Here is an 11,628-nt window from a genome sequence, read left to right as displayed (position 1 = left end):
TTCGCGCTTACGACTAAACCAAAACATGGTGTCTTTTATTATTATAGCATTACTTTGAAAATTAAAGGTTAGAATTGCGCTTCAGCTAATAGCAGCAGATTAATAATGTAACAAAATCTAGTGCGTTTACGATGTTACCATAACGATACAGTAGCTTCCATGGTCGCTTCATACCGGCTGCGTCAAGGGGCGCTGGCTTCAGTTTGTTGTGTTTGTTAGCGAAATGTAAGCCTAACCACGGGAGGATGTTACTTTTGCCACCGTACGAAGCTTTGTTATCGTAAATACGGACCGTGGCACGTCGGGTTACAAGGTAAGAGCTGTCTCCGTCCCTGCGCCATTTCCTTCACGGTGTGCTAGGTTGCAAGCGGGCGACAGCACTAGTGCGAGTCGCCGACGAGCGTGTGCGAGTCGTGCATACACACTAGTTTTCATCCACTATTTCGCTGCTAGTACGCTAACTAGCGCGTTCACAGCAGCGCGATCACGTAATAACGACAAGGTGGTTAATTATCGACGGCGTGGAAAAAATATCTGGTGCAGTCCGGGAAAGTGTTGAACGCGCGCAACCGAACTGCGTACTCTGACAGATGTTTGTGTTGGATGTGGTCCAAAACTCTCCGCATCCCTGCTTATCTGACAAAGACTTGCTTACACTTGTCGTTTATATAAAGACACACCGCGATATTTCATTGTAAGGCTTTCTCTCGATAAGCCATGTACGAGTGAGAGCGCACGAATACACTTTGACAATTGTCTAGCACGGCCGACGAGAATACATTTACGCTCTTTTTTTCTTTCTCTACAAACTCGGCTTGAACTGTCACTCGGACATTTAGCTGTTCCAATCTCCAATTCAGTGTCACTGCAGCCAGTCATTGTTAACTCCGACGCGCGCAAAACACCCAGGCGTCTTGCGCAAGTTCCGATCTCTCCCCAGACCCCGTCATCGTCGAAGTGGCAAAGCACCAAGAAAGCTCGCGCTGGCACCGCCTCAAGTTTATTCGCGTCCTTTGGGGTTATTTTTATTCTGATTCCCCCGAAAACTCGTTTTAAGCTTCGTGCCGCGATGTGGAAATTGCCACGGTGTCGCGTACATGTTTGATCAGGCTCGCCGTTCAGTTGCTCCACCCAATATCGAAGGACCGGGTGTGTTTGTGCATTCAGTAAATGTAAGCGCCTTCTCAACGCTGAATGCAATGCACGTTTTGAGAAAAACGACTCTTGTCCTTAAACAGTTGGCGCTGCAGGTTTTGGGAAGTTTCGGCAAACTGTTTTGACATGTTTTCACATGTTTGCTTTCTGCGCTTTTTATTTTTTTACCCATTTGTGCAGGTTGCCAGGATGACCGCTCGCGTAAGCAAATCAGTTACGTCAAAGTTACGTCGACTGGTATTTTTTTGTCTAGGGACCTTGTGAGCAACATAAATGCAAGACGCAGTACAGAAGAATAGTGTTTTACGCTATTTCAGGGCCACATGTAATGTTAACCATTGGTCATGTCACACTTCTGCTGAAAGAAGCTCAACCTCACCATAACCGACAGCAGTTATGTGGCAATGTCAAGCCATGTTCAAGGCAGGTAATTTCATGATAGTTTAATTCTGTTGCAGTCATATGCAGTAGCAGTAAGAAACAACTGGCAGATGCACCGTTTTTGATGGTTGAAGCAGATGGTTCCGTCACTGATGCAAATTAAAATCAGTGTATCATTATGTGTCAGTCGAATATGTGGGTCCCACACTCTTCCGTATTTCAGTATTTAGTACACATCAAAACCTAGTGTTGCACAAAGTAGTGAACTATGGTGCGCTGTCACCGCAACTGCGCATGTCGCAAAATTTTGTTTACAATGAACCTAAGCATTGGCTTGAGTTGAATTCCTGTGCTTTTTTCTAGCTAAACATACGAAGTGTAGTGCACAGACATTGGAACTTTTAAATAGAAGAAAGCGAGTGCATTGGATTTACGAGTTGCGAGTTCTGTATTCTGATCTCTTATTTCCACTGCCTGTGCCAGGGGACAACCAATCAGCTGCGTTCAGTAAACAAGAGCAGACTACAGTGCTCAAAACTGCTGTCACCTGGGAAACATGGTTACAGCACAAGGAAGTTGAAAACATAAACACGACATGCATAGGATGGGCTCCAGACCGTCAAGTGGCTTTGTTGCACCAGTAATGACGTGCGTGAAAGACACACACATTATAGCATTCGGAAGTGCATGTCACATCATCCAAATTGGCCATCATGCGCATGTGCCATACATCCTGTTGTTCGAGTAACCAACTTCTGTACTCAGCATCCGGACAGCATGTTTGCTAGCGCACTTATTGGCTTCTTGTTTGTAAAAGGCCTTGTATAGCAATCTACTTTTCAGCCTTATATCTACCCAGCACATGTGTGCTTTCGAACTTCAGCGTGCATGGGCGCCTTTTGCAATGGCCTGCAAGGTGACCAGGTCTTACTCCAATTTTGAACTTGTGCAGGCTGCTTACTCAGCCTGTCATTAGGACACTTCCCAGTCTGTCTGAATTAACAGTTGCCATGGGAGACCTGCTGACAACTAAGCAAGAGCTTAAGGGAGCACTAGACGTACTTTTGAAGTTGTAGAACGTCTATCGCAGGCTTCTTGCATGTAAAAGAATAATGGTTAGCATGTTTGAAGGTTGGGAAACAGTTGAAAGGCATTTTAATTTGATTGTAAAGTTGGTCCCGAAATCGCGGAATTGACATCATCAACATTATTGTGACACAGACATTATTATGACACAGAGCTAAATTTGCTAACGTCTTGTAACAATAAAGCTAAGGAGGATGATGTTGCTCTTAAAGAATGAACAACAGTTTTGTGCCTGTTCTGGCTGCACTCAGCTGCAGCAATTGCAGGAATGAAGTGAGCCAGCATATTATGACACATATCATGACAGTGTATTATGACGCATGACCTGGGTACCAACACTGAAGCTGGCTTGTAGGAGAAAGTGTTGTAGTAAAATATTTGGAGCACTGTGGTGCTTGTAACTGTTTGTACTTTTTGTTCTTAGAATTTAGTAAGTTACAACCTTCATTTACCACCCAAAAGAAAGCAAAAAAATATTATGTTAGTGCTTCTTTTATGGTTCTAAGGTCAGTACATGCAGACTCTACAAAGCCAGTCACATTGAGCACAATAGACTGACAGTGCTGCGACAAGCAAGAAATAGATCATTTTTTATAAGTGGCTACGGTTTGGTATTCACACTCCTAACACTAATGACATGCCTTGGCACGTGTTGTTTTCCTAATAGTCTTCAGTTCAGCTGCCGTCACTAGCTGTATTTGCAGTTATTAGTTGGTGCAGTCCCCATATTTATTGTTTGATTAAATGTAACACATTTCCACTCTCCATGCTTTTGCCTGGTACAGATGAAAAAGGTGTTTGGAGGAACAACAGTCTTTGAAGCACAATAACCATGTTCTCCGCCTAAAGCAAATACATGTCGAAATATCAGCCTACAGCTTTAGCAAGTCTTGTACTCTTATGGACATGCAAATGGGAAAGTTTAAGGTAGAACACTGCTTTCAAGCAATGAGAAAGGGTGAAATTTATAGCTACTGCTTACTATTCGTCATCTTTATGAAAAGGGGGGGTGCGAGCGCATGACAGATAGTCTAGTCAGTTGCATGTTGCACGGCAATGTGACGACATGCTAAAGCAAAAGGACGGAGTGGTGCCATTCCCTCTATTGCCTACACCTTTTCTCGCGGATTTCCTTCTTTCTGTGTTGCTACTGCTTGCGAGCGGAGAACGGAATAATTGGTTGATGGGGATCTTGCTACCTGTCATATCGTTTACTCCAATTGCATGCAAAGCTGCACCATGTACTGTGTCCATATCAAATTGCAAAGGAAAAAAAAACAACCCTCATTTGTATGCTTGCCACAAGAAAGATTGATTTTTAAAATGTTCACGGCAGTGGTGCTGGAACGGGGCCCTTTTCTCCTTTTGTTTTCACATTTGCTGTTGCACAATACATGTGCCTGATGAGGCTGTTTGCAACGTGCTTTCATGTTCTGTTTCATGAAGATGACAATAGCATCTGGTCTCTAAAAATAGTATAAGTCCCAAACTGAATGTATGCACCAAACTCATGGCAGAAATTTTTTACTGTCACTATTTCGGTGCGTGAAAGCACTCTAACTGGCACTCTCTCGTTCGCATTTCGTTTATGCACTACAGTGTTAGTAGTTCCCTTCTTCTGAAAGACACTGAATGTCCTTGTGGTTCCACTTATTTATTTGTTCATTTTTCAGATGTCTGAAGCTGGCTCCGATGCCGAAGTGAGCTCGGATTCGGACATTAGTTACAATGACTACTACAATTGCCCAGAGGACGGGGAAATTGACCAGCAGGACCAGAAGAAGCAGGACCCCGAGTACTTTGAGTTTGAATGCCTATCTATCGAGGATGTTGAGCGACTGCTGAATGAATCTGTCGAGTCCATTTGTGCTAGCCTCAGCGTGAGTTGAAGTGCCATTCCAAGTCGCCCAATTCCCTTTTGATGTACCCTCTTGTCATAGCATGTTAGTGTACGCTGCAGATCACTTATTGCTTGGCAAGTTGGCTAAACAATTATAAAGGCAGGTTACAAAAGAAGCTTGCAGTATGCCTTCTTCTTGCTAGTGTTATTTTCATTCCACATGCTCTTTGACTACATTGACTAGATATTAATATGCTAATGATGCCAATACGTAGTCATTTAACGTCATTCGTTTCTTTTTTTCTTTTTTGCCATCAGTAATTTATATAAGTTGAGTCTTTGAAATGCTTAGGGGCCTGCGAGGTGGTACAGTGCATTCAAAGAATGCTTTTATTTTTTTACCTGAAGTATAGAAGTTTGAGGTTGTATAATTTGTGATTACGAAGCCAATGAAACTTCATAAGCAATTAGAAAAAATTACTATGTTTTTCTGCCACTAGTATTTAATGATACTGATGAAGCAAGCAATGAGGTAAAATAAATGTTCTACAGACAGAACTAATTGGTGCCTAGAAGTAATGCGGCGTTGTCCTTGTCAGGATTGATTTCAGCAACCTGGGACCACTATGACGTTGCCCTTTGCGCTCAGGTGATGCCCTCGCTGGCGAAAGTCTTGCTTCACACCCACAACTGGAATGCACAAGACATCATCCAGAAGTACAAGCAGAATGCAGCGCAAGCCCTGGCCGATGCAAGGATCAAGCCACTGCGGTCCGCCGCTGTAGAAATGCAGGTGAGAGCCTTACTGCGTCTTCACTTGAACCTATTGCAGCAGGGACTTTACGGACCATGTACATCTTGTTAAGCCAACAGAAACTACACGTGGTACATGGAGGGGTGATACAAGTGCCTCATTAGAAATAAGCTCTACGCCCTGCTCTCTCTTGTCAAACCTGTTGTATTTACAGTACCCGCATAAAATTTAGTCTCCCACTTTTTTCTTCCTTCTATTTTATGTAGCTGTAAATTTCATAATTACAGTATTAAGACCGAATTGTATGAGAATGCCCGAAATAATTAACTCTATCACCTTTTAGTCCACAAGTTCAATATGTGTGCCAAGGATGGCATGGCATCTGCTGTCTTTTAGTAGTGTTCTTTGTAACGTCCAAAGGTTTGGACGCTGTGTTCGCTCGCGGCGCTGCATCCTATTTCTCTGCAAGTACTTATAAGCTCTGCTGCCATAACCGAGGATGGTTGCGGAACACATTCGTTGCTGAAATCCGCTGCACAACAGGCGAGGAGAGATTGTTCTGCATTTCTTATTGTGTTTCGCCCTTTTGTCTTGCTGACTCACCAAAGCTTCGCGTGCGCAGATCCTCACACTATGTGGGATCCGCTTGAAATTGTTAAACTTATAATGGCTCTCTTTTGTATTTCAGGCAATAAGGAAGAACCCTTCGGTTCAGTGCCCTATCTGCCTGCAGAACTTTGCTGGGGAAAGGTTCAGGGGCCTGGCATGTGGCCACTACTTTTGCGCAGATTGCTGGGCCATGCACTTCGAGATACAAATCCTGCAGGGCATTTCTACAGGTGTGTCTTTCTTCCAAGCTTGCAAAACCGACTGCTGCCAGAATAACAAGTTTGTAGCAGTTAGATTCAGGTGCCTGTGGAACAATCCATGAATACTTTGTTTAGCGCAAAACCACAGACACTGAACTATGGTTCAGACGCTGAACTATGGAACACTGTTTCATTTATTTTTTTTTTCCTGGGTTAGGTGCTTTTTGGCCAATTTAGGTCCTCTGCATAGCTGCAGAAGAGAGGCAATCGCGGCTGAGAAAGTTAATCCTAATTAGGCTTGATCGCGATTGAAGGTGCCCCATGTGTTACTCTATTTAGCTGTAACATGCACCACTGAGCTCAAGTTAGCATTACATTGCTGGAGCCAACGTTCTGGCAAGATTTCGCTAGAGGACTTTTCACGAAAGCAAAAGTTGTTCTTATGGAGGCAAGCCTGCTTGTCAAAATCTTGACTCAAGCCTGTGACATCCTTTGTCTGCCTTCTGTTGATTTGTTCACTGCATTGACGTAGACGTGCCACGCAGAGATGGTGCTCGTCTTGTGTAAACGTGCATTGAAGTAAAAAAAAAAAAATCTTGATTTGCATTTTCTCTTTCCCATGTGCACCTCTAGCCATTGAATGCATGGCACAGTTCTGCAACATTCTGGTCCCAGAGGATTTTGTCCTGAGCCTGCTGAGCAAATCGATCCTGCGTGAGAAGTACCAGCAGTTCATGTTCTCCGACTATGTGCGGGTGAGTGGTTGTGCGTTAAGTGCACGTTAGAAGGAAACAGCTGAATCAGTTTAGACTGATAAAACATGATTGTGAAAAGCTTATTTCAGAGCAAGAGACTCATTATACAGTCAAAACTCGATATATCGAACACGGATATATTGAATTATTGCATATATCGAACACTTTCTATATCACCTGGAAAATTGCATGCATTTTTTATTTTGTTATTTCTAACGAGGTTGGACATAAAATGGATATTTCGAACTCCGCCACCCCAGACCACGTGCGCTCTGTTGATAGGTGGCAAACTTTCCCGCAACACCCCCAAAGATAGCGGGGGCGCGATGGGCGTTCCCGACTGCCGCGTACTGCACACATCGATCACGCCGAGGGCGCCATTTGAACGTAGCAGAGCACACACGCTTGGCTAGCTTGACAGCGTCAATGACGTGTCAGCAACGACACTGACTCCTGTTCAGTGCCGCGCTCTGCCCCTGCTGTGCCTCGCGAGGACTGGCGGTTTGCATCCACAAAGACACGCGACAGTGCATGCTCACTGGGCTCACTCATGGATGCTTTGGCAGACGCCACTTTGTTATTGACAGTATTTGAAAATGCTTCGATTGACGGATGTGGGGATCGCAACAGAAGTAGCAACCAAACGAAGACGCTGCCGAGGTTGATCCCGCAAGTGCTGATATTGTCCCGCTCCCGACTTCAACTGGGGCTGTAGCTGCTTTGGCCCTTCTATGCCACTACTGCGGCGCAATAGAGGGCGCCAGCCTTTTGCTTGTGGATCGTTTAGACTATGTTGAGGTTTCCGTGTTTAAGCACATGGCTGCCAATAAAAAGCAGGCTACACTGCTGCAGTACTTTCAGCCAAACAAATACTTTGTGTGTGCTTCAAGTGAGTATTTACTGCACCATAATTGGGGCGATTGTTGTTCAGAGCGTGCATTCGGTTGTGCTGTGTGCAACTGGCCTAGGCAATGCCGACTTCGTGAGGCTGACAAAGCCGGCGCGGTCGAGGCTAATTGCATGTGGCGAAACCGAACGCGCGCTCTCGGCTGATGAAGATGGGGCAGCCTAGGTCAATTGAGCGCGGCGTAACCGAACATGTGGTCCGAACAACGATCCCCGATCGCGCCCTTGGTTCATTGATTGATTCGCAGAAGTTTTTGACGCATTTCTTTCGTGATTTTATATATCAAGCTTTGGCTATATCAAACTATTTCGTGATCACCACGCTGTTCGATATATTGAGGTTTGACTGCGATAGTTTGTTTTATACATAGCGGGCAATACTGTGGAGGCTAGGAAGACTTCTCTCACTGTTCCCGCTCATGACCTAGAAATAGTGCATCACATATAAAAAGCATCCTTTGTGTAATTCGATGTAGCATTAAGTATTGCTGGTTTAAGCCGAAAAATTTGACTTATTACATGGAAGGCATTGCCAATTTGAACTTGTTTACCTCCAAACAAGCATAGTGACACATGTCTGTGACCAGCGGACATGTCACATCGTTTTTGCTCTCTACCAAAACATAGTACGTAGCCTACGGGAAGCACAAAGGTGCACAAATAATAATGTGGTTTGATATAACCTTATGTCTACAAGTTGTGCAGTTATAATGCATGAAGCAATTCTTCCATTGAACAACTGCACATTGAAAACAACCGCACTATGAAATGCGCAGGGGGGGACATTCTATGGCCGCACTCCATGCATAGCTTCTGCAGCATTGCCTGCTATGTATAGTGTATAGCGTTGAGTAAAGAGAAAATAAAAGCAAAACTTTCATTAGTTCAGTTTGGGGCCAGAACCTTGGCACCAGTACATCAGTGTGACATCATGAAGTTTAACACATTTTCTTGTATTTGGGCTGTTGTGGCACAGTAAAGGTTGTCGAAACTTGCCGTGCTCGTACTCAACAGAGTCATCCCGAGCTGCGTTTCTGCCCTGGTCCCAACTGCAATGTCATTGTCCGAGCCAAAGAAAACAAGAGCAAGAGGGTCGTCTGCAAGAACTGCAAGACGACGTTCTGGTAAGTGTTCCCTGTTATACGCGGTGGCTGAGACTTGCCAGCAGAGTGCTCTATGGTGGTGGATACTATAGCGAATTTCTTGCTGATTCTCACAAATATGCCTTACTCATCTTGGGTGCCAAGCTGCATGCCAAGTTACCCTTAGGTAACTTGGCATGCATTCTTTAGCATCTGTTTAATTTGCCGAAACTTGGGCTTATCATAAGTGCACTATGGTGTTTTTAATGTGCAATTTGTTTGTTTGTCCCGGGCAGCTTTCGGTGTGGGGGAAACTACCACGCGCCAGCAGACTGTGATACAATCAAGAAGTGGATCACAAAGTGTGCCGACGATTCGGAGACTGCCAACTACATCTCTGCTCATACTAAGGACGTGAGTGGTGCAGATTCGGTGCCTTCCCTTCTTTCTTTCTTTTCATTTTTTATGCATTACCGTAAAGACCTGATATAAATAACACGGGTGCCACACGGCACACTTTTGATCGTGATCAAGCCCGATCCGGATCGAATTCCTCATCCGTGATTGGCTCCTTTGCGCAAGCTGTGTGCGGGAGCCAATCGCTGTCGAGAATTATGATCTGGATCCTGCTTGATCGTGATCAAAAATGTTTGTGTGACACGGTATAAGAGCTTTTCCTTCTTGATTTTAGCATGTCAAATTTTCTTCTTGTATATTAATATTTGGATCTGGAGTTTCTTGCACGCTTGTGTATTGGTGCACCCAGTTCAAGTTTCGGTATATCTCACAGAGAAAGCACCTATCCTATTGTGATCGTGTGCATGCTTGGAATGCTGCAAGTGGCAAATGGATGACAGTTGATGAGATTCATATCTCATGTGGTATAACACATGGCCTGTAGTTGTTCGCTGCTTACGGGCTGTACAATGGCAACACCATGGAAGCAATATTTGGCTGCTTTTAAATGAAAAACGATTCTGACTGGCAACACCGTTAGAAACAGTGTCGCGGGACAAGGTGAAGTTTTTGAAGCCCCAAGGAAGGAGCGTTCTGGACATCGAGGAGGCTTTGCTGTATACAACAAGGAGCAGTTTTTTCTTCACCTGACCATGAATATTGAGCTCCTACAGCAAAATTCCATTGAGCTTACCAAGGAGAAAGCCATCACAACAGGTCTTAAAGCAAGGAAGCACTGGGTTGCCCATTTCGTGAGCCAGGCTGGATTTTCACTGCGTCGATGCACATCAATATGCAGAAGCTGCTTCAATGGCACGAAGAACTGGTATCATTCCAGCATTACATTCTAGCCCTGCAGGTGATGACAGGCCTCCAAGTGACACAGATTGGCAATGCTGACCAAATGCCACTCTGCCTAAATGTGCCCTCTGCGTTCATTGTGGAGAAGAAAGGATCCCACTAGGCTTTTATTGGAACACGTGACAGTGGAAAGATGCAGGTACTTGTTACGCTCTGCGGTGCAGCAGAAGGACGCAAGCTTCCAGCATACATTGCCTCCTAGCAGATGACACCGCCCAAGCACAAAAAGTTCCCCAGGAATGTCATTGTGAGCTGCTAGAATGAAAGATGGGTGGATAAGACCTTCATCGCTAGTACAAGAGGAGCACAAAAGTCAGCATAGATACACAGAGAAGTATATAGACTGTGCATATGGGTGTTGTTTTGCACCCTTTTCTTTTAATAGCCATGTTTCACCTACTAGCCCAACAAGAACTCCTAAAGCCCTCATCGTCGATTGAAAGAAGTTGGTGTGGTGTCGGCAGCCTGGAGGGCTGCTTGCTTTTACGATTTTTGTCCTATACGTATTTTGGTGCCTCCTCACCAACTCCACCAAAAAAACGCTTTGCTATTGTGGGATTGAGTCAGTGGTAATTCCTGGTGGCACAACTTCTCAGTTGCAGCCACTCGACACCTGCATAATCTTGGTGGACCATGTCAAGCAATGCAGCGATGACTAAATATGCTCAGGCAAGCCCGCTGCCAGCCCACATGAGCCAGCTACATTGCGCCAGTGGATTGTAGAAGCATGGGCTGCCATTCCGCAGGACTTTGTCATGCGTGGCTTTAAGAAGTGCAGCGTATTGAATGCGCTGGACACAGCACACGCATAATGGCACAGAAGGTGTGGGAGGACAAGGCGTTGTACGAGGAGAGTGACGACGAGTGAAAACTCGGCGCATGGCTTCAATAAAGGTTCTGTAAAGGCTCAAAGTGCAAATTCTACGTGGATAAATTTTTGGTCCTATTACTCAGTCTCAAAATTGCCCCTTGTTTTATATACGGGTTCATATTATATGCCTGTTTTCATGGTTTATTGAACAGCTTTTGCTAAATTCTTGTAATGTCATGCCAAGAAGAAAAGAAATGGGAGTTTTCAGTGGCATGATTAGTTGGGGAAATCTATAGAGAATGTACATTTGGGGTTATACTCAATACATCTTGTTTCAGGGTTGCTATTTCTGCTTGTATTTTGAATGTAAACTGTTTCTATGTAAAATCTCTATGCCTGCCAAAGAAAGCTTTTTCTTTTTTAACATTTTATATCCCTTAGTGAACAGAGAACTGAACTCTTAGCATATTTTTAATATCAGAACAACATGAACAAAAATTTGGCAGGATAGATAAGCTAGGATATTTATCTATGCTTTTTTTATGAAGTTTGTGGGAGATAAAAGGTTGGTTATATGTATTCACTGAGCTGCTTGTTGGGATAATCACAGTGCTTACAGCTATCATTGAGCATTGCATTTTTCTTTCTTTCTCTTGCAGTGTCCAAGGTGCCACATATGTATAGAAAAAAATGGGGGTTGTAACCATATGGTAAGCAGTTGTTGCTTTGTGT

General features: G+C 44.2%; 1 protein-coding gene across 5 annotated transcripts in view; it reads left to right on the top strand.

The window, feature by feature from the left end:
- Nucleotides 1-145: 145 nt before the first annotated feature.
- The window catches only part of ari-2 (E3 ubiquitin-protein ligase ari-2), a 35,301-nt gene continuing 23,818 nt past the window's right edge, over nt 146-11,628 (top strand). Inside the window, exons 1-10 of one of the 5 annotated variants that reach the window (XM_065444776.2) lie at nt 146-313; nt 1,336-1,356; nt 1,473-1,582; nt 4,296-4,502; nt 5,112-5,255; nt 5,905-6,055; nt 6,659-6,780; nt 8,701-8,810; nt 9,065-9,182; nt 11,556-11,606. In XM_065444776.2, coding sequence (XP_065300848.2) covers nt 1,484-1,582; nt 4,296-4,502; nt 5,112-5,255; nt 5,905-6,055; nt 6,659-6,780; nt 8,701-8,810; nt 9,065-9,182; nt 11,556-11,606 — 1,002 coding nt within the window. In that variant the 5' untranslated portion in view covers nt 146-313; nt 1,336-1,356; nt 1,473-1,483. Of the gene's footprint in view, nt 314-1,335; nt 1,369-1,472; nt 1,583-4,295; nt 4,503-5,111; nt 5,256-5,904; nt 6,056-6,658; nt 6,781-8,700; nt 8,811-9,064; nt 9,183-11,555; nt 11,607-11,628 lie in introns of those variants that run through there. The other 4 variants (XM_065444779.2, XM_070540670.1, XM_065444781.2 and 1 more) reach the window with 4 other exon arrangements.

The sequence above is a fragment of the Dermacentor albipictus genome, chromosome 6 (assembly GCF_038994185.2).
Source record: "Dermacentor albipictus isolate Rhodes 1998 colony chromosome 6, USDA_Dalb.pri_finalv2, whole genome shotgun sequence".
Classification (NCBI taxonomy): Eukaryota; Metazoa; Arthropoda; class Arachnida; order Ixodida; family Ixodidae; genus Dermacentor; species Dermacentor albipictus.
Note: the sequence above shows the minus strand (reverse complement) of the source record. Positions and strands in the feature narration are given on the sequence as shown.